The sequence below is a fragment of the Ptychodera flava genome, chromosome 5, assembly GCF_041260155.1.
Source record: "Ptychodera flava strain L36383 chromosome 5, AS_Pfla_20210202, whole genome shotgun sequence".
Classification (NCBI taxonomy): Eukaryota; Metazoa; Hemichordata; class Enteropneusta; family Ptychoderidae; genus Ptychodera; species Ptychodera flava.
This window is the reverse complement of record NC_091932.1, coordinates 42,448,401-42,471,443: the sequence shown is the minus strand read 5'-3', so window position 1 is coordinate 42,471,443 and position 23,043 is coordinate 42,448,401. Positions and strand designations below refer to the sequence as shown.

At 38.1% G+C, this 23,043-nt stretch overlaps 2 protein-coding genes across 3 annotated transcripts in view; one reads left to right on the top strand and one right to left on the bottom strand.

Moving 5' to 3' along the window:
- LOC139134010 (probable thiopurine S-methyltransferase) overlaps positions 1-23,043 on the bottom strand; it is an 84,247-nt gene that overhangs the window by 14,544 nt on the left and 46,660 nt on the right. The window lies entirely within an intron of this gene.
- Positions 1,264-15,098, top strand: LOC139134009 (uncharacterized). The gene is made up of 7 exons (XM_070700843.1): positions 1,264-1,418; positions 4,515-6,243; positions 7,611-8,083; positions 9,772-9,851; positions 11,862-11,985; positions 12,459-13,033; positions 14,769-15,098. The coding sequence occupies exons 2-3, from the start codon at positions 4,530-4,532 to the stop codon at positions 7,862-7,864; spliced, it is 1,968 nt and encodes a 655-aa protein (XP_070556944.1). The 5' UTR covers positions 1,264-1,418; positions 4,515-4,529; the 3' UTR covers positions 7,865-8,083; positions 9,772-9,851; positions 11,862-11,985; positions 12,459-13,033; positions 14,769-15,098.

Sequence of the window (23,043 nt, the reverse complement as noted above, 5' to 3'; positions counted from 1 at the left end):
AATCTATCAAGGCTATGTTGATTTGTGTTCATTTAATCTTCAAGGACAATTTCATAGATTTCTTGCATTTGAACACCATTTCATTGTCAGTTTCATATCTGATTAAAAATTACATTATTGGGTACATTTTGAAGTACATCTTAGCATCTCAATGCTTGAGAAGCTCATAGGGTGTTAATTTACATGCTAATCGAAACCTAGAGCTACCAAACAATGTATCATAACATGAAACCAGTTTGCTATGATTGGTCTGCTCTGTCAAGCTCTTTCCTTACAATACAGGGGTGAAAAAATAATTCTGGTAGTCATGAGGAAAGGAGACTTACAAAATATTTAGGGAGATTGGAAATTGCAATCATTAAAATTTGCAACTGTGGGTACTTGGGTGATGATACAAATGCTGTAAATCTTTGTGTCACATCAGGCCCCCTTGTCAATGTAAATGCACCATACATGTAAGTGTTACAGTACATGTACACAAATAATGTACCGTAGTTGAATGAACATTTGTGACGTATATATGCATAACCTGTCAAAAGGATTACATTTTTAGACAATCTCAACTCCCCATGTTTGTCAAGTTCAGTGTTTTTATGAACATCCCAAACAAACTGAAAAATGTTATGTGCTGCAGCTGCATTTCAGACTGAAAAAACTATGGAATGAAAATTCTCCTGTTTCAGATAGCCAACAAATTATGTTAGAAAAGTTAATGAGTTTAATCATGCTTGCAGACTGGTAATTTGTATAATGCCTGTAATGGCAAGAGGAAAGGTCTGTATGAAAATAGAAAAAGAAATACACAAATTGACATTTTGAAACCATTAAGATATGTCACATGTTGAGAGTAACTTTCTCTGAAGGCTTTTGCTTGGAGAATTGAAGGTTGATAATTTTCATGTACTAGCATTAGCATGTCTTTTATATTTCTACAGCTACAGTAGGTCACAAAACCCTTGAGGCCATACAGGTTATTGTAAAAAGATTACCATTGTAAGATTATAGATGTACCCCTACATGTGTATGTACATCACAATGATACAAAGTATTTATATTTCAATTAAAATCAACTTTGTTACAACTTCAAAAATTAAAACAAATTTAGTCCAACAAACTTGATACAGGACAACACTTACGGGGACATTATTACTTGCTGATTTGAAACAGCCTATTTAAACATGTACACTCTAACAACTATAACCAGTATGAAAACTGAACTTTGTCCTCATCATGTCAAGGGCTGCCAGGTAATAAATTCCTTAGAATCACATGACATACAGTGTTGTGTTGATACAGGTACAACAATCAAGCACTACCAGTCTGACTTCCTTGTGGTTTTTACTAATTCTAGATCAATTTGTCAGCTGTGAATTTGAGGACCTGGTGGTAAAAGTATAGATAAGTATCCAGAGACTTAGGTATGTTACACTTGTTTGTTGTTGTTCAAAATTTGTGCTGTAATTAACTATCATGATTGCTGGCTCAAAGCCAACAGGAATTGTGAATTCCTCTGGTCATTCAAACATTCAATAGCAAACATAGTCTGACTTTACTGGAACATTGTTGTCACTTACAATTATGATTTTGATTACACTGTCAGAGAACAGGATCAAAATTGAAATAGGAAAGCAAATTATGATATGACAAATATCAGCAATTTTCTCTCAGAGTAATGGCGAAGCTTAGGTGCAAAGGTCAGTGTGACCTAAAATGACCTTTCTGAAACAACAAGAACAGAAGAGGGAAATGGAAGTTGAAGTGGAAACTGTAATAGACAAAATTGTTGATCCTTTTTGTCAGATGATTGTATTTATCATAATTGAATTCATAATAATGTGATTGTCCTCTACACTCTGGTAGACATGCTTTGCAAAATTATGTGGATGGTCAATATGAAAGATATCTATGATCATAAATCATTTACATTAAGTTTTCTTGCTTTGATTTTGATACAACATCAATCCAACAATAAATTGTTTATCCGACAGGTTTCTTCTCTCTCATGTACATTTTCTACCACAAAGTTTTATAATTTATGTACGTATATTGACATAGAATTTATTTCAAATATGGAGGATAGGCCACAATGTTCAATATGGCACTCTATGGCAAAACGATAGATTCAGCGATTGTGAATAATAGGGGGCTAGACTTGATTAGTATGATACTATTTTCTAGTCCCTACCCAAGTTACTAATCCTTATGTGTCTGTATTTTTCTATTTTTTTTTCTGTTCTATTGGGAAATAAATATCCTTATCCTTATCCTTATATGATATAACCAAATTATAGACAGTAGAGAAACTGCTGTCTATGACAAAATCGATTAAAGTCCCCATGGACAACATCCATGGGGACTAACAAGCATGGATAACTTTGTAGTGACTGGGTAACTGATGAAATATATGATGATTGGTTTGATAATTAACACAGCATTCCACTACAGCTTCTAGAATTCTGAATTCAGCTTTACTCGTAAAAGATTGACCTGGACAGTCAACAAACATAAAGAGTACTTATGAGTCTCTCATTTTAAATGTCTATTTGCAGGAGGAAGGCTTTGCAAGTAAATACTAATAGCAAATCATTGTAACAGTTGTGATTTTTGATGTCAACTGATCATAAAATTGTGAGAAGTAATGCTAGTTGAATAACAATTTTTAAAGGCAACACTATACACAGCATTTGACCTTAGCACTGAAAAAAGTCCTATGCTGTAGGTGTACCACATACATATTCCTTACATTTAAACGCTGTCATGGTTTTTATATACACTTTATCATGCCAGAGACCCAATGGTTTGCTGACCACTTGAAGTGAGCAAAAAGTCCTAAGTGCAGGTTTCAGCCTAGCCAGGGTTCATGATCTGCTCACAAGCTGTCTATAATTATTGACACATGACATGGTAACCAATACACTGTGAGAGATGCTTCTAAAATAATGAAAATTAGCTGATGCCATCAGATCTTCAATAATTTCATAGAACATTCTGATTCTAGCTGACCATTTGGACTATCCGTAATTTTTGTAATTGCATTTAAAAATTGAAATAATCACTGAAAATATACCGGAAAAACAAATCGCTTAATTTAATCATCTTTTGCACTTACATGTAACTGACATTTTTTATGAATGATTTGGTTATATTAGATGAGCGATTTCATATGAGGATTTGGAAAACAAATGAGAAATTATCCTCCAAATTATGTGCAAAATAACCTGAATAAGGTAAACCCTAGGCATCTGTAGCAAAGTCACATTTCAAATCTATCAGACAAGTACTGTAGTTTCAGACAAATCATTGATGACCATAATGAAGGAATAAATTCTAAACCAAACACAACAAATATGGACTGTCTGGAGATGAAATAAGGTTTGCAAAGTCACATTTCCAACCTATCAGACCAGTGCTGGTATTACTAACTGTAACCGGGGGCACTGTGTTGACATGTTTCAGTTATTTTTTGTAAAATATTGGCCTTTTCTGTAAAGTGTTTACACTGTAAAATGTCAACCTTAGCAAAGTCAGGTGTGTAAAAATGTCTCCGTAACCAACCTAGCTATGCAATAAGTGTATGACTTACGTCCTGTAGGTTATGTGTTTGCACATATAATATTTAGATCATATAATTTAACGCAACGGAACAACACGGAGACAAGTGTTTGGCCGGGGTTATGCATGTACTGCAATAGGGGGTGGCGTCGAGGCGTCGTGGCTGCCTGGACGACGTACTGGACCCCTCGTACCGCGTGTCAGGCAATGTGCTACCGGGCACCCACTACAGGCACATGACAGTACCCCCCTGGAACTTTATTGTGTATAAGCTATCCGTATAGAAGACACAAAGTACTCTTTTATTGTGAGCTGCTACCCTGCAGCGAGGCACGCTTTATTTATTTATTTTTTTTATTTTTTTATTTTTTTTTTGCGGAGGGTGGGTGGGAATTTTGCGGTGTGAACTTGAGTGTGGCAAGAGTTGAAATGGACGATATATAGTGTTGATCACACTGATATGCGCATGGACAATGACATGGAAAGAGTGATGCAAGTAGTTAGATAATGGTAAATGAGGGTAGGTGGCAGATCAGGTTACGTCTCAAGTGCATCTAGCGAGTGGGAGGAGTAGGCGATGCATGGTGACCCATACATGTCAAAGGTTTAGACCCTGTTCTCCGTGTCCCTCCAGACGTTAACAATAATTATAGCAAAGCTATAATCACCAAATGAATGCTGAAATGTGAGATGTGTTATATTTGTTTACTATATTTTGAGGTGTAGAAAACAAAGTCTGGCTTTAATATGAAATCAAAATATGGTGGTATCAATCAGTTTTGAACACAACATATGGTACCCAGTCACCTTGCGGAGAAGCCACAGACAAAATCGCTCGGCCAAATCCCCAATCTCAAAACATTGTTCCTGAACTGTCAACTCTACAAACAATGATGTCAACATATTTTCTAAAGATCTTCCTTGAACTTTGAAGCTTATTGTCATTTTAAAAATATTTTCAGGATAAGAAGCTCATAATGCAATCCAGAATTTTACCAAGAGACAAAATGGAAGGATCTGCAGCACTGTTTGTAACATCATGGAAGAACAATTCATACAGCCCAGCAAATTGGAAACTGATCACAGATATCTGTGAAAACACACTGGAGAAGAAGTCTGAGTTGTCAGCAATTTACTGCACTGTCCTTGATGTTGAACTGAGTGAAGAACAGAGGGAAGATGCAACACGATATGGAGTTACTTTGATTCCAGCTACAAGGCCAAAATGGTCTCAGCCAGATGAAGATCCACCTGCAATCAATTGGCTTCTCAATCACAACAATTACTATCCAGGACTTGCAAAGTTAGAAGATATCACACATGTGGTTGGGTTGTATGCAAAGACACACAATGCTGCATCTGCAATACATGAAAGTCTCTTCCCTCAAGCAAAACTGTATCTCATGCCTTTGAAACCTGCAGCATTATTTGTTGGAGATTCCTGGAATGAAGATGAGTTAGGTCTGACAGGATTTCACAGAACTCTTGTCCAAGATTTCTGTGAAAGGAAGGCCAAGGCAGGAGAAGATCTGAAAGCCTACTCTACTGTACTTGATGTCAAAATCAGTGATGACCAGAAGAAAGATGCTGAGAGCTGTGGTGTTACCTTGATTCCAGCACAGCTGAGGAAAGAGAAAACTGATGACAGAGATGATCCTCCAAAGTTAGAATGGCTGCTGAATCACAAAATCTACTACCAAGACCTGCAGAAATTAGAAAATGTCCAGTACGTCATTGGTTATGCTCCAAAGACAGGACATGCTGCTGCTGATATCAGGAGAAAACTCTTTCCTGGCGCAAAGCTAGTTTTCATCAATCATACTTGTCCAGAACGTAACTACCTGCAAGCTGAAGAGTACAGTCCGTCTGAATTTGAGAAAAAGATGCTGCAAATGGCAAGTGAGGCAGACATACTGTTCTCCATTGGTCCTGTCATCTATGATTATTTTGAGAATGCATACCGGGCCGAATTTCAGGGAAGAGACTTGTCAAACATTCCACATGAGGAGATTCTTCCACGGCCAGACAAGTGTTTCTGGGTGAAAGATCCAAAGTTAAGGCCAGTCACACGACACCACATACTGACATATGGTCAGATGGATACACAGATGGCCATAGAAGGGTGCAAGTCTATTGCAGCTTCCATTGGTACTGTGGCCAATCATCGAAAAGCACATTATAGCAGCCAACCAGAGTGGAAGATACAAGGAGTCTCTGAAAAAGCTGGCAGGATTGAACAGAAGATTTTAGCTGATGCATCAGAAAGTCCGTATGTGTACCCAAATCTCCATCCAGGGCACTCAACAAAATCCCTACTAACTTCTCTACAACAGTCTCATCTCTGTCTGCCTTCAGCATACTATTGGGATTACAGCTTTCATGGTTTGGAAGCGATGGTATTTGGTTTGCCAACTTCAGTCGATGAGGATTCTCATCTAGGTCACTTTGTTATGAAATATTTAGATATGCACGTTGATTATTGTGTTGTCAGAACTGGTGCAGAAAAACTGTCAGAGAAAATGTCGCAACATCTACAAGACACACCTCTCGCTTTCAAGAAGGCAAAGGCTCTGAAAACTGATATGATGAAATGTGAAGTTATAACTCAAAGTTTTGCCAAATTTGCATCATTATTAAAAGGACTAGTTCATAAAGAAAATGAAGAAGGCTGCAAAGACCTGGAGGGAAAAGGTAAATATGAGTTTGTATCCAACATCAAATGTCAGAATTAAAAATTAAGAATTCTGACTAGAATACCCAGATATACCGGTATGTTGTAATCATTTTGTTAAAGGCGGAGCCTCCCTTTAAAAAGGACGCCAAGGTATGGCGGCGTTCACTGTGTAAGTGGACATCAAACAGGCAACACGCAGGCACACGCCCCAGAAAATGCCACTTTTAGTATTCCCCGGCAGCAAAAACACAGACAGACTGCAAGCGGTCAGTGTGAAGTTGCTGCCGATCGAACTCTGTGGTTATATTCAAAGTTTAACGCGACTGGAAGACAATTTTTTTAGGAAATTCGAGCGTTTGTGGTGGGGACGTTGGCGATTTGAACCGACCGTCAATCAAAAGCTTGCATAAACTCTGTTTGCAGGATTAGCAAAATGTGACAAAAGGTTGAGATCAGTTTGTGTAATTAATGTTATAGAAATCAAACATTATACTGGCCATGTGTTTGACTGGGAGGAGAACTCCACTAATGCGAGAACCTGGGATTGAAAAGTGCGGCTTTAATCAAAACAGCAAGTTACTAAAGGTACATTGTACAGTAATTGATTAGCAACCTGTTTGCAAACATAAGATCGTCGGACTTGACAAAATCATTTCATCCTTTTCTGCATAATTTCTTTGCAAATTAAATTAACTTTCACATGATATTTCTTTTACAACTCAACTCTAAGCTACTGCACTTTGAAAGTAAATAGTGCCCACATGAGAATTTAAAGTAAAGGAAAGAAAACAAAGAAAGTGCCTGTCACTAAAGCTCCACTTTTTGTATCTACCGGTATTAGCATTATGATTTTCAAGCTGAAATAAGCTGAGAATGTACTAATTATTTAGGTTTATGTATATCAGTACACCTAGTATTAACTACCGGCTGAAACAGTATATGTATTTTGAACAAGGTAAAGAAAACACAGTGATAAAATGTTTGCGGAAACATTAAATCACAGCCCCATGCAGAAAAGCAAAAACCGCAGATGCTGTGGATATTACTGCACAGAGTAGTCTAATGTAATGCATAGGTGTCAATGTTTTCAACTTTGACATTGCATGTTCAGTTTCCTTTGTAATATTACCAATTTTTGAAAATGGAGGAAAATCAAAATGACAGTTAAAATTTGAATGTACTTGTCAAGTGTTTCACAAAGGAATTGTTTCTTAATGGAGTAAAAGCTCATATCCCTTCAGAGGGTAGAATTCAGAGAAAATCAGGAGAGAATTATATAGGAAGATATTTTGAGGTCAACAAATTTCAAGCGTTACTGCTAGTGTGGTTTTAAGTGAATTTTTATATGACGGATATTCATGCCATCTTTGCGATCTTATTTCAGATTTCCCCGTTAATGTATCCTTGGATGAAGAGATGCTGCAAAAACGTCTCACAGAACTAGAAAAACAAACCCAAGCTCTCTCTGTACAACTTAGACAGCTGCAGGAAATGAAAAAGAATGAGGTGAAGGCCGCATGGGGAGAATGTCAACAAGGACTGAAACGCAGAGTGCAAGATGTGCTGGCAGATGAGGACAATTGCAATGAAGTCAAGAAAGCCTGCAAGGACAAAGTGGTCTGGATCCAACAACTGTGACAACAGGGTCTTTGGGAATCTTGCTGAAGATTTTAACACTTTATTATCTCTACAGAGTAAAGCAGACTTGTAGATCTAGAAATCTGGCCAAAGCACTGGAACCACTGCTGATAACAGATGAAATGAGAAAGATTGCTGCCACAGTTGGAATAACACTGCAGTTGAAAGCTATGTATGACATGGCAAAGTTTGAAGAAATTGAACTTTTCTTCATTAACCGTAAGTTCAATTATGAATTTTGCTCATTAAATAATCTCACAGTGTCTGCTTGGCAACCCAGTTATTACAGATGTATAGGTGGTCTTGTCATCACAAATCATAAATCACAGCTCATAGAGCATATATTGTCTCCTTAAGCCTAGGCAGTATGCACCTCGATACTGAAAGACTTTTTTTTCTCATTTTTGCTCAAACTTACTTCAATGAAACTTTCAACCATTCTTTTGCCACAACAAGGATACAAATCAAGGCTTATACTTTGCAAAGTTTAGTACTTATAAGCATCACAACTTACCTGACATTTATTGATATTTGTAAATCAAAATTGGTAGCGCTGCTTTAAAAGTTTTAACTGGAGAATAATACAATTTTTGATTTTGAAAAACAAAGACTTTAAAAATTTCTTTCACCAAGCACTTCAAAATGAGCCCCACAAGTAGTAGGCAAAATATTGAAAACCACTGAGAGGTCCTCAAGGTATGTTCTAACTTCAAACATTTAACAGCATTAAAATAAAGACATGGGATATACCGATATCTCAGAAAATGCAAGTATAAGATATTGATGAACATTATTTCTGCTATAACATTTGTAATGAGACACCTTGTACCATAGAGCTGACATATATATCAAATGGTTATAAATTTGGCCATTTTTAAATAGTCATATGACATACTTCTGATTACTTTAATATGGCGGTTTCAAACTGATTCTGACTCACAACGTACGGTACCCAATCACATAGCGTAGAAGCCACAGACAAAACAAATGTGTATACTGGGTACAATGTACGTACAATTGAACTGCTCGCATTCCTTAAGCTACTTTGATATTGCCATGATGCCATGGAACATCTACCAGTACAACTACAAGTTACTTGCTCCTTAAATTTGGATAGCCATTACACATGTATGTGGGAAACGAAAAGTAAATAATGTTATTGTACACTCCATAAAGATTAATGTCCAACATGAAGTTCCTATGGTTTAACCAGATATGAAGAATGAGATGTGAACAGAACTTTTCCCACACGGAGTGAGCAAAGTTGTCTGTGGATTAACTTTCATTTTCTTTGATAATATGCCTACATCTTTTTTTATTAGTACTAAAAATCCAAAAAAATTGGTGCAGCCATACCTCGGACAAAAGCAAGATTTGAAAAGTGTTTCTCAAATATGCTCAGTATCAATTATTTGACATGAAACTGCAGCATTTTATAAGATCAAAACATACTTTGATTACTTTAACAAACATCTGTATCAATTTTCATAAAAGTTTGTGTGGTCACCATAATTTATAAATATCTTCACTTAAAGTGATAGCATGAACTACGGTATAGTAACTAGCCATTAGGGCACAAGAAAATGATGAATGTCAATTAATTGCTACTGTCGTGTCTTTGCACAGTTATATACCCAAAATATTTTATTAACTTTCTCAAAGTCCATCCAGATATACTTTCCTTATTGTAGACTTTGTTAAATAAACATAAAACTGCTATGACTTTGGAAACTGTCAAATGATTTAAAAAAATAAACAGGTAAGATCACATCATCTTAGCACAATGTAAAAATGTCTTTGACAAAATCCAAAACTTTTGCTCTCTTTCTAATCTTGCACTTAACAAAGTTCAATGTCAGATATGAATTTACCAAAGACTGAAATAATTCATTTTTGTTTCCTTTCAGGAGATGGTGGGGGAGTACAGCCAGTTACATTTTACGGTGAAATAGAAGACGATGGTCATTGTAACTTGGATAATTCAGAGGTACAAGAAAATACACTACACTCAAAACTAAATAGTAACACATGTGCAAGAATTAGCATATACTTAAATTTTTTTATAAAAGCAGTTTGTAAACTATGCCAAAGTGTCATTTGATGGCTGAGAGTATATATTATTGCCTGAATACATGGGTTTATGTGCCCGAGAGCAGGTGACAATTTGCCCAATCCCAGGAGGGCAAATTGTCACCTGCTGCGAGGGCACATAAACCCACGTATTCAGGCAATAATATTTTTATTACATGCCTCTTCACAGTTAATGCTACATACCGGTACATGCAGGGCATTTTCAAACAATTTTACTATTATTATCGACCAGTATCAAACAGATTTTAACGAAAGTCAAAATAGCAGTGTGCCCATGGATATTTTACATCTAGTGTTAAGCGTCAACTTTGACGTTGAAAACGTCAAAGGGCTTTACTGGACCAGGTAACCATGGAAATAGGTCAGTACACCATTTACCAGCCGCTAATTAACTCCCCGGATGTTCCTATTCAAATCAATGCACTCATTTGTACGCACATCAAGGCATGTAATAAAGTTTATTGGCAGTGCTTATTTTGGTCGCCTGACCCATTTCTACCACTGGCTTTACTACCGTACATGTACTAACAGAAATAGGGTCAGGTATGGGCTATTGTAAGCATGTCTTTCAATTGTCAATAGTGCAAATGCAGTGATTGCATTGAATTTATTCCAGCGTGGAGTTGTACCTTCAAATTTAGATTTTGTTTGTCCATATCTGCCTATATTTTGGACGTGGCTTGTATGGAATACAGTGAGATTTTTATTCAAGTCGCCCCATCAGTACCGTATCAGAATGAACTACAACAAACTTCTGTTTATTACATGCCTCGATGTGAGTGCAAATCAGTGCATTGATTTGAATATAGAAACATCTGGGGAGAAAACAGGCTGTGTGAATGATGTACAGACCAGTTTCCATAGTTAGGGTCTGGTGAACCCCTTTAACATTCTCAACATCAAGATAGACACCTGAATGTGAAATTTTCATGCATGCACTGCTATAATTTTGACTTTTATTAAAATCTGTTTGATGCTGGTCCAGTAAAATTGTTTGGGATGCCCTGCATGTAGCTTACTTTCATAAAGCATTAATTGTGAAGAGGCATGTGATAACAATATTTTTGCCCAAATACATAGGTTCCAGTATGTTTATGCAGCAGGAGACAATTTTACCCTGGCATTGGGCAAATTGTCACCTGCTCTTGAGCACGTAAATCCATGTATGGTGGGTGCATGTATTCACCAGGCAATAATATACGGTTATTCACAAAGTACCAGGATTTATGTCCGAGTACATCGTTCAGCGGAGGCATCTCGGACAATACCAAAGCTTACGATGTACAAGGATATAAATCCCGGTAAAAAAATCAAACCAGGACAAAATTAAAGCGTTTTTTGGGTGCCCGTCGCGCACTGCACTTATAGTGGTCTTGAGCAGACTGGGAACACGTTCAGTGCATCCGCTAAGTGTACAGAACGAAATTTCAACCCGGGCAGCACAGTGTGCACAAGCAATAGAAGTTGTAGATCAGCAGCATAATTTCACTCAAATTCACAGGTTTTTGACTGACCACTATTAACTTCGTGAAGAACTGAATATTTAGAAAAACAACTTTGTAAAAATAATCAAAATTATCTCTCCTTTTCCCTGTGTTGATGTGAAGGTGTTTTGAGGTCAAATAGTGTCCAGTAATACCTAAAGCTATTGTACTCCCAAAGTGCTACATAACTATCACAGGATTTTAAGGTGCACATGTACTTCTGAATATTTTAAGACATCTCATCATAGTACAGCAGTGTATCATGCTAATTTTACATTTCAATACACTATCTGACAGACATAGCAACAACTGTTACAGTGATTCATGGGAAATGTGAAAGCCATGGCAAACTGCTGTTACATCAGTGTGAGGAAAGATTTTTGCATAAATATGTTTTCTGATACATGTGATTTGTGTGTTAGGGTGAAGAACCTCCCTTGTCACAGCAAACAAGTGATCAAGTTGTTGTCACAGCAAGTGATCAAGTTGTTGTCACAGCAAATGATCAAGTTGATGAACAAATATCCCAGACCAAGCTGGAACAAAGTGAGTATTCATTAGCTGCAGATGAAACACTGACCTGGTTTAAAACTCAAATAGTCTTTACCAAATTATCAAAGCAGCTTATGCGACAAAAGTATTTTGGAGGTATTTAGTAGGAAACCTGGGGTAGGTCTTCATTATGTACCGGTATATATAATCAAACATTATTCACAACAAAGTATAGCATGAAATATAGTATGAATATTTCATCAATGGTAAGTCCTTAAGAAATACAGTAGGCATTTGCAAAACTTTACGTTAATGTTAAGTTTATTGCATTATTAAATTACCCTTAAAAATGCTTAATTATCATATAGCATACCATCTTTCTCATGTAGGTTACATGTACATGTACCCAATGTTGTTATAAACTTAGAAACAAAACATTATATTGATTAGGTTTTCTGAAATTTTTAGCAAAATAAGTGAACACTTAAATTACACAACAGCAATTATCATACAATGTTTTGTTACAGACCTGGCGGAACAACTCATCATTCAACATGGTGACCAATCACCAATCACAGCAGCCCAAGAGTCACAGGCTAAAGGTTTACTGCCCATCAAACCCAGTAAACAACAACTCACAGATTCTGACGTCAGATACTTGGCATTAGCAGAGTCTAAAGTTCAGTCCTTACAAAATCAGCTTGACATACTAGAATTCAAAGTGGAGTCTTTACAATGTCAACTTGACAAAGCTTGCACAGAAAAGAAACTTTTGGAAACACAATTGGCTGGGGCAATACAGGAAAAATCACACTTTGAAAAGCAGTGCCAGCAATACATGCAGCGCTGTCATAGTGCTGAAAAAGTAGTTTCTACACAACTAAGTGATATTCATACACTTAACGCTAAATTGGAAGGTTAGATTCCAAAAATATTGAAAAATTACAAATTAAACTCAAAGAACAAAACAAAGTTATAACTGAACTGAAGACAAAACTATCTCAGTTATCTGATGCACAATCTGATATTGAACTGCAGAAGATACTTGCAGAGAGTCCTCAACCTGGAGAACAAATTATCACTTCTGAAACCACACACAAAGGTAAGTATTTATTTGTTTGTTTGTAAGAAATGCATTCATAAACATAACTTGGATGACCATTCAGGCTTATACTGTTTTCTTAAAACAAACTTGTACGGTACATCATCATACCATGTGTAATATGACAAGTGACCTAGCTGCAGATAGATGTCTGCTGCACAGGGCTTAAAAGCTTGAAAGCGAAAGATCGAAAGCTAAATAAGGTCATCCCAGGGCCTGTATACATGGACCAAATATTGAAGTAGTCAGACCAGCTAATGGGGCGAAGACGATTTTTGCCTAAAAATAACAAACTTAGCCTAAAAAATACACATTTGCATATTTCACAATGAACAAATCTGATTGAGGTCATCTCTCGAGACCTGTACCACCAAATAATAATGGAATCAGACTGGCTGTTTTGAAGAAGAAGCTTGGAATGTAAAAAGTTGAAGGACGCTGGACGCCACCATATCCACCTATCATATTAGCATACCAGTATAAGCTCCTTGTTGCTGACAGCGGAGCTAAAAAGGGTCTATGCGGGACTGGGTGACCAAACAGGTGCAAAACACCTAAGTATGCAAAGTCAGTCCTACAAAACAAACTACACATTGAGCAAAGGAAAAGTTGACGTAAAATATACAAAACTTTAAAGTAAAAAAAGCTATGGAAAAAATAAAAAAACATGTTTATGTACTGGTAGGTCTATGAAAGCAGCGGATTGTCGATGTACAATTTTTTTCAAATACAATTTTTTTATTACTCAGTTAAAAGCAGACATTGAATTGAAGGTTCATGATGCCCTGTGTAGATTATTCTATAAATTGTCTACGAGATTAAAAAGAGATGGTGTTAAGCAAGAGTATTAAAGTGATTTAATTACAGCGACCAGCAATAATTGGTTAGCTAAGAATCCAAGTGTTGCAGCCACCATAAAGCTTAATAGACATCCAATTCAAACATATAAAAACAGCCATTATGATTTTTTTCCTTTAAGTTACTGATGAAATCAAACTTGATGTTTTCAGTGAATTTTTCACATAACATTCTTGTAGTTTGTGAACTTTGACTTCATGTTGTAATTAATGCAAATACACTAGGAAACGCACATGACAGAGAAGAAAATTATTACCTGCTGTCAAGACTGATCAAGCACAAAAACAATCATACCTTAAATTATGTACCCATGCTGCTCAGGGATTGAAATTAAAATTTAGAGTTGTTGTCCGTGTAGACCAACAGGAAATATTTTGGTGGCTGAAGTGAAAGTGATGGTCACTACTAATGAATGTTAGTGTCACAATTAGGTTACAATTAAGCCTTCGCCTTAAACCTGTAGTGTTATTGAATTATTACACATTTGATAATATTGTTGTATCATTGCTTTTCAAGCTTTCACTGTAAGGTTAATGTTTAACCAAAATGGATTGAACAGATCATTAACTGGAAAAAATTGCTTTCTGAGACCTCAAAACTAACATTTCTCTTGGTCAATATTAAGAGTGTTGATGGAAAGACTTTACTTCAAACAATTTGAAACAGTGTAACATTTTTTTCATGGTTTTAAAATTTCACAGGGTAAACAATGGTGGTCCATAAGGGCATTGCATTTTCATTTGTTTGTCCAAAAATAAATTTTAAAAGCTGGTGGTTTCTAGACTCATAAAGTCTATACATTTTGAACCCTGTACTCCTGTGTCATGAGTGTTATTTCATTTAAAAGCTTATTGTAAATTCTATCGTTCATATTTAGAAGTCATTGAGACTTCAGCAGATGATGGATATATTGAAACTAAAATTGCTGAGATGGAGGAAGACGAAAGACCAAAACCTGAAATGACTGGCAGGGATAGAAGTGAGATGGAGACAGCTACATCAACACAACCTGAGATGACTGTCAGGGAGGGAAGTGAGATGGAGACAGCCACATCAACACAACCTGAGACGACTGACAGGGAGGGAAGTGAGATGGAGACAGACACAACACAACCTGAGATGACTGTCAGGGAGGGAAGTGAGATGGAGACAGCCACATCAACACAACCTGAGATGACTGGCAGGGATGGAAGTGAGATGGAGACAGCCACACAACACAACCTGAAATGACTGGCAGGGATGGAAGTGAGATGGAGACAGCCACATCAACACAACCTGAGATGACTGCCAGGGATGGAAGTGAGATGGAGACAGCCACACCAACACAACCTGAGATGACTGGCAGGGATGAAAGTGAGATGGAGACAGCCACATCAACACAACCTGAGATGACTGGCAGGGATAGAAGTGAGATGGAGACAGCCACATCAACACAACCTGAAATGACTGTCAGGGAGGGAAGTGAGATGGAGACAGCCACATCAACACAACCTGAGATGACTGTCAGGGATGGAAGTGAGATGGAGACAGCCACACCAACACAACCTGAAATGACTGGCAGGGATGAAAGTGAGATGGAGACAGCCACATCAACACAACCTGAGGTGACTGGCAGGGAGGAACATGGAATAAAGACAGAAATGGTCATCACAGCAGCAGAGTATCTGACAGGTAACAAAAATTTACCACTAATTTATCTGATGTTTGTAATTATGGTTTGGCACATCAATAAGGATAACATATGGTACTAACTGACAGAGAAAATATTGTAGTCAACTGCCCATGATTATAAATAATGTTACAACCTGCAAGTTCAGTTTGACCATGATTTTGCAAATCACAAGGCAAACACTTGAATTTCCGGACTGATATATTAAATCCTGTAGACTGTTTTTATGGCACATGGGAGGAAGCAAGATTTCTAAGCATTTCAAAAGAACGTCATTTCTTTCTCATGCGTGCTACAGACAACAGCACGAAACCTGGTTCAGCATACTAGTTATTTCAAACGAATCAGATATCCATTTTCGTAGCAGTTTAAAAGTAAAATACCCTCAGACTTGAGAAATATGTGCATTTTTTAGACTTCCAATACATTTGCTTTACGCTCAGGTATGTAAGGGTGCCGGAAATCGACAAGTGCGGGGCCAAAGTGAGGGCTAGCACAATCAAAGTGCGAGCGAATGTGAGGGCTTGAAGTGAGGGCTCTCACAATCGAAGTGCGAGCGAATGTGAGGGCTTGAAGTGGGGGCTCTCAGAATCAAAGTGAGAGTGTATTTGAGGGTTGAGACTTGTGAAAATCAGTACTAAATTCACCTTGATCGAATGAAGACTTGTGATCAAAGTTACTGCTAAAAGCGCGATGCGATCTCCACTTAAGTGTAAACGGCGCAGCCCTGTATGAGCATGCATGGAGCAACAGCATCGATCGAAGCTTCACGATATGAGCGAACGGCTATTAAAGTACATGACGTCCCTGATGGAAACAATTGTCAAACACCGTAAAAATATGAATGAGGCATTTTGTAATCTTTACATCGTTGAGTTTCTTGAAGAATATAATGTCTGGCTGATTTTAAAAATCGGCGACTGACTGATCGGGCAGGGATCGCACATTCAAAGTGCTTGTCAAAGTGAAATCAAACGCTATATGTGCGACAGGCAGAAATATTAAAACATCAGTCATCGCCATGATTAGGTAATACACTGTCAGGACTGAAAAACACTTTCTTGTAAAGCTTTTAAACTTGAGACAAGCCCATCGGGGGATTATCGTTATTGAAATTAATGCCATGACAATGACACACGACTGATCACGTCGTTCAAAATCTCAAGTGTCTCTCGACACTCATGAAGGCGCGACTTTGCACAATTTTTAAATAACGGGTATTTACAATCTAGTATCGAAGTTTGACATATCGACAATTTTGGGACTATAGAATCGATACTAGAATCGAATGAACTGTGGTTGTCCCATGGGAAGCCGCGTCTGTGTAACCGCCGATGTTCACCGGCGTTTTGGGGACTGTAATATCGATACTACACGATACCAGAATAAATTGCTTGGTGCCATGGCATGCCCGGTCTGTTAAATCGACGATATTTACCCGATATTTATTGGTGATTTGGGGATTCTAATATCGATATTAGACGATACTTGAATGACTTGCCCTGTGCCTCGGCACGCCGGATCTGTGAAATCTCCAATATTTACCCTATATTTTCGGCGATTTGGGGACTCTAATATTGTCGGGAATGGAAGTCCGACGGAAATAATGCAAAACAGATTTCCGTTGTTTTTTATTTTATGTCGACTTTGACATTTAACTTTGGTCGTAGACCCTTGAGAAAAACTGTGATCTTCATCGTTACCAGAACATTCACCACGACTGGTATCAAAAAACCCTCAAAATTCTCTGTGTCATTACTCGGAACGTGCCATGCAAGAGCAAAGTGTACATATTCAGAACGTCAGTTTGATCGTTAATGAGATTCAGTGTTAAATACGAAGTATTGTTGACGAAGTATTGTTGTCGGGGACCGCTTGGCAAATAAACTTAATATATTCCAAGATAGATCGCACAAAAAAACCCCAGCAGTCGCCTGTCCCGTTTTTCTCGAGGTCTATGCTTTTGTGTATATATAGAAGTAGAACCACAGAATAAAATGTGTGTTGTAGCAGAATTACAGAACACATCGTGTCTGCTTGTCTGTTCATCAGTCACACCAAGACGAATTTCCCTTCGCCACAAATATCGATACTAAACGATACTAGAATGACTTGCCCTGTGCCTTACAGTTCTGGCCAAACCCGACTTCCAAGGACTGACTCTAGCTTCGATACTAGACGATACTGGATTCTGTCAAATCGCAAGTAAATATCCGAATGTATCAGAGATTTCACCACCTCACACTTCTTGCCAAACCCGACTTCCAAGGACTGACTCTAGCTTCGATACTAGACGATACTAGATTTTGTCAAATCGCAAGTAAATATCCGATATATATCGGAGATTTCACCACCTTACAGGTTTTGCGTCAGGGTAGCGTCAGGGTTCAGGTGTCCGAATTTAACGTGTTCATCGGGTCGATGGCATATTCAAGCCAAATACCATGATGTAATATTTTTAGACTCATACTCTCGCCATTGCTGCATTGGTAAGGTTGAAAAAATACGCGGAGTCTTTGAGGTCGGCAGTATTGCTCTGTCTTATTTATTGTTGACAGTACAACCGGCTTAATTTTGAAAGTCTGAAAATTTTCAACGGTGAGTTTTAGTTACACGTTCAGTGTTTTACATGTGCGCCCCTTCGGAAGCAAAAACTTCCGACTTTTATACAAGCTGATAACTGGCTCCAGACCATGACAAGTGTCTAGTTATGACGTTTGGCCAATTTCGAGATTAAACTGCAATGATCATTTCCATCTAACACAAATTAGAATGACGGTACGCTGAGAGACCACACCCGATATTGACACATGAGAGAGAGAGAGAGAGAGAGAGAGAGAGAGAGAGAGAGAGAGAGTTACGTATTTTACTGGGAAATAGCCACTGCATTCAGTTGAAATATGTTTCAACACCACCTTTCTTACGATCGACTAAGTCTAGGTTGTTGTAAACGTAAATGCACAAAATGTCTTTGGCATCCTACATGCCTGTCACAGAGTTTATGTTTATCTCAAGGCGGATACACGATGCATGCATAGGACGGTGATGCATATTCGTTTTACAGCAAGTGATTCGGTCGCGATGTGTTGCTCGCCGATAGATTGCTTGTTCTAATCATCAAGTCGTTGGCTTAAAAGTTTCAGAGCCAGGACGGCACAATCATTTCCGCTACAGACAAACAACGTATGAATGTGATGCAAGGTCGCAGAGCTTTCTGATTATAAAGGAGACAGTCAAATTTCTATCTAATGACTGGTCAATCGCTGACTACACAGAGATAGCTATGATTTCTGTGACAATATAATTGACCATGAGATTGATTCAGTGAACAATATTCAAGGGCTCGTTGACCAAAATGGCATCGAAGTTCTTTATTGAGGTAAAATATCCATCATTGTTAACAAAATGTAAAGGTTACAAGCATTCATGACCCCTGATATTCTGACGCAATTGATCTTTTGAAATGATTATCAAACTTTGTGTACAGAGAAAATAAAAAACATACTGTCAGTACAAACGTAAAAAAGAATTTGTCATTTGCTGTTGTCTGATTTCTCAGTTTTAGTAGCTATTGATTTTTTTTATCCTCAAAAAATCAATCATAGAGAACCAGACAAGTCTCCAAAAATACATTTTCCCATGATCTTACTTTATCTGGTGAACAAGCCACTCTAAAATTTCTTCAAAAAAGTTTCCTCTTTCTTCGAAAATTCTCCGGCAAAAACTCCGCATACGACGCCATGTCGGATAAACAGTATCAGAGTTCACGTGCCCAGGTCGTGAACTGGTTTGACTGAAGTCACATTTATCAGTCGCGCTATAGTCGTACAATGGTACCAGAAGAAGTATCGCTCGCTTGAGTTGCATGTATTAATAATAAAAAGGATATCTGTGATATTTGAAATGCAATGACTAAAAACACGAAAAGGTTAACGAAAAAGACGGAAGTGATGTAATGGGTCATGATCTGTACGCAGGTCATTGTGTACTCGTTCCGCGCTCAGCCGTTCAACAGTTCACAGAGCTATGCCGCGCCGCGACTGTGTTCTGGAGATAGTAAGTTTTTATTCAACGTTGACAGTGACTTTGACTCTCATTTTTCGTATGTCTGAGCCTGAATTCGATCGGTTCAAGGCGCCCCTCACTTCAAGCCCTCACATTCGCTCGCACTTCGATTGTGAGAGCCCTCACTTCAGGCCCTCACATTTGCTCGCACTTCGATTGTGAGAGCCCTCACTTCAAGCCCTCACATTCGCTCGCACTTTGATTGTGCTGGCCCTCACTTTGGCCCCGCACTTGTCGATTTCCGGCACCCTTACATACCTCTTACGCTTGAAGTTTAGCAAGCGAAGCTCGGACAGCGCACAGCATATCAATGGCGCTTGGGTCAGGGGTTATCATCAAAGACGTCAGTGTGTATTCACAGCCAGCTTCAATCATGCCATGGATCGCAGAAATCACGGATCATAAATCCAAATGTTCACGTCTAGAACAGAACCGTAAAATATCAAATATATACCCTTTTGATATGGAGAAACATCTTTTTGTTTCACTGACGATCAAGTTAAATGCTCAAATATCGCGACAAGACTTGCGTATTTATTTGCACGATGTGAACGCGGAACTAGGCCGACTCGGCGGACGAGCGAGCGCTTCTCTGAAAGTCTGTATACGATGTCACGTCACAATACAGGTACCACGGTCCGTGATACACTGAAAATTGTTGCGAAGCCAATTCACACAAGTTTCTAACGCCAGTAAAGGTATTTTCTTGTTGGCAGCAATACACCACGAACATTTTCGCTATTCAGGAGTGCCTTACTCACTCTACGTTCTAAAAAATGCCATGCGTATGCTTTTGACCATGCATGCCGCTACCTTCCTTTCCAAATTCACGGTCGACTTTCCTACATTGATCATAATTTTTCTTTCCATTTCATAGCTTTACTTGCACTTAGAATGTGTGTTGTAGGGGTGGTTCCCCCCATATTGGTGGAGCAGCCAAAGTCAAAAAGGAAAGTTTGCCGTTTTGCTTAGTTCCACCGTCACTACGATCCTTCAATTCAATTCAGTGTTGACGATGACATGGCTGTCACTGCACGGAGTTATCTGTAGGCACACATTGCGCGTAGTCAAACCCAAAACTTCGCAACATTTTAGTCAACTAGTCATGATATACATGCGGTGTTGATTTGTGAGTTGTTTCGTTACAATTTTATTCATACTGTATAGGATCTCCTGACGCATAAGGTCGGGGATGCACAGAGATAAAGCATTACATCTCAAGTTGAATGCAGGACGTGCGCTCGGACTAAAGTGATGACGTCATAGTGCAATTTTCGATTCGCAAGTTTGGCTAACTTTTGCCAAAACTTCTCGCCAAACGCTACTTTTTTCTCGCATTTGCGATTTGGCAAGCGGGCAGCGGAAACACTGATTCAGCCATATCATGGGAGTAGAAGGGACAAGGGTTTTTCATGGCAGAACACCAGAGAAAGCACAACATCTATTGGATGGATGAATATTGTGGGCATACTTTCATGCAATGAGAACTCCTTGGTCACTACCTGTCCTAAATTAAGCCTGGGGACTGTTCAGTTTCCTCGATTAGGGTTGGATTGGGGGTAGGGGGGTGGTGGATTATACTTTGCCGACGTCAAAAAGTGGCTAATGACCCCCCCCACTATTCCAACTTTTGAAAACATGCATGGTGACCCTCTATTTCAAATTTTGGGCGACGAAAGTCAACCTGTGTTTTAATGAAATTGTTATCATTTCAGTAGTACTAAGATAGGAATTTCAAAGTGTCAATTCTTAAGTTTGTACAATATTTTGAATGAGCTGTGAATGTATTTCACACTTTCTATGAATAACCAGATGCCCTGAACTGTTGAACATAAATGACGAAGAAAGCAAAAACCCTGTACGTTGTGCATATGTGTTGGAATCTTCACAGAACCAACAGAGTAGTTCAATATAATGCATAGTGGTAAATGTTTTCCACTCGGACATCATTCGCTTTGTTTTCTTTGTAATATTACCAGTTTTTAAAATGGTGCGAAATCAAAATGGTTAAAATTTAAATTTACTTGTCCAATTTTTCAGTAGTAGAAGACTATATCCTTTAAATTTGTAGAATTTAAAGAAAACCAGAGAAAATGGAAAGCCTTTTTTCACATCAACAAATTTCAAGAGTTACAGCTACAGGGGCTTTAACCTGTTCATCCCCAATTCCCTGTGAACAGGTCCACACTCACCATTGATAACAATGGGTTTGGGCACACCATGGTAGTGAAAGGGTTAAAGTCACGGTCCAAAGGATGTTATAAAATATGTTTGATCATTAAAGTTGCATGCCCAAGCGTGCCAAAAATGCGACTGAATGATGAAATTTGTCGCTGGCACGATGTATTTTGGGCGAGTATGAGCCCGTATTGAAATTCAACAAGTCATTGACAATGACATAGTCCCCACTTGTAAAAGGAGTATTAGTCTTGATGGGGCAGGGAAATGTGGTCATTAAGAAGTATCACTGGAGTGTATAAGTTCACATCTATGGGCACATAGGTTTATGTCATTTTTCCCAATTTATAACAAGAGGCATGTCTACGTTATGGTTCTAAATCGGGAAAAAGATCAGACCTCTAGCTGTGTTGGCCAGCCAAAAATACATATGTGCATAATAAATGAGGTACGAGATGTGAAATCTTAAGGTCTAATATCCTATCAAAATTGAAGCGTATAGAACTTGTGGTTACTGAGTTATGCATATATATGTATAATCAAGGTCTAAGGTCATCAAGGTCACGTGACATTTTGAAAAAAAAATTGTATTGCTAAGTTATCCCTATATACCAAAAATCAGACCTCTAGCTCTATTGGCTCGCTCAAAATTAGATATGCACATAATTGATGAGGTACAGTATGTGGCGTCATAAGGTGTCCAATCATACCATATATGAAAGGTGTAGCACTTGTGGTTACTGAGTTATGGACAAATATGTATATTTGAGGTCAAAGGTCATTGAGGTCATGTGACATTTTATCACAAAAGTGTATTGCTAAGTTATCCCTATATACCAAAAATCAGACCTCTAGCTCTATTGGCTCGCTAAAAATTAGATATGCACATAATTAATGAGGTACAATATGTGGCGTCATAAGGTGTCCCATCATACCAAATATGAAGGGTGTAGCACTTGTGGTTCCTGAGTTATGGACAAATATGTATATTTGAGGTCAAAGGTCATTGAGATCATGTGACATTTTGTCAAAAAAATTGTATTGCTAAGTTATCCCTATATACCAAAAATCAGACCTCTAGCTCTATTTGCTCGCTCAAAATTACATATGTGCATAATTAATGAGGTACAATATGTGGCGTCATAAGGTGTCCAATCATACCATATATGAAGGGTGTAGCACTTGTGGTTACTGAGTTATGGACAAATATGTATATTTGAGGTCAAAGGTCACCGAGGTC

Coding starts and splice junctions, on each gene's coding strand:
- LOC139134009 (XM_070700843.1), top strand. CDS start 4,530: ATGCAATCCAGAATTTTACCAAGAGACAAAATGGAAGGATCTGCAGCA. Junction 6,244..7,610: donor CAAAGACCTGGAGGGAAAAG/GTAAATATGAGT, acceptor ATCTTATTTCAG/ATTTCCCCGTTAATGTATCC.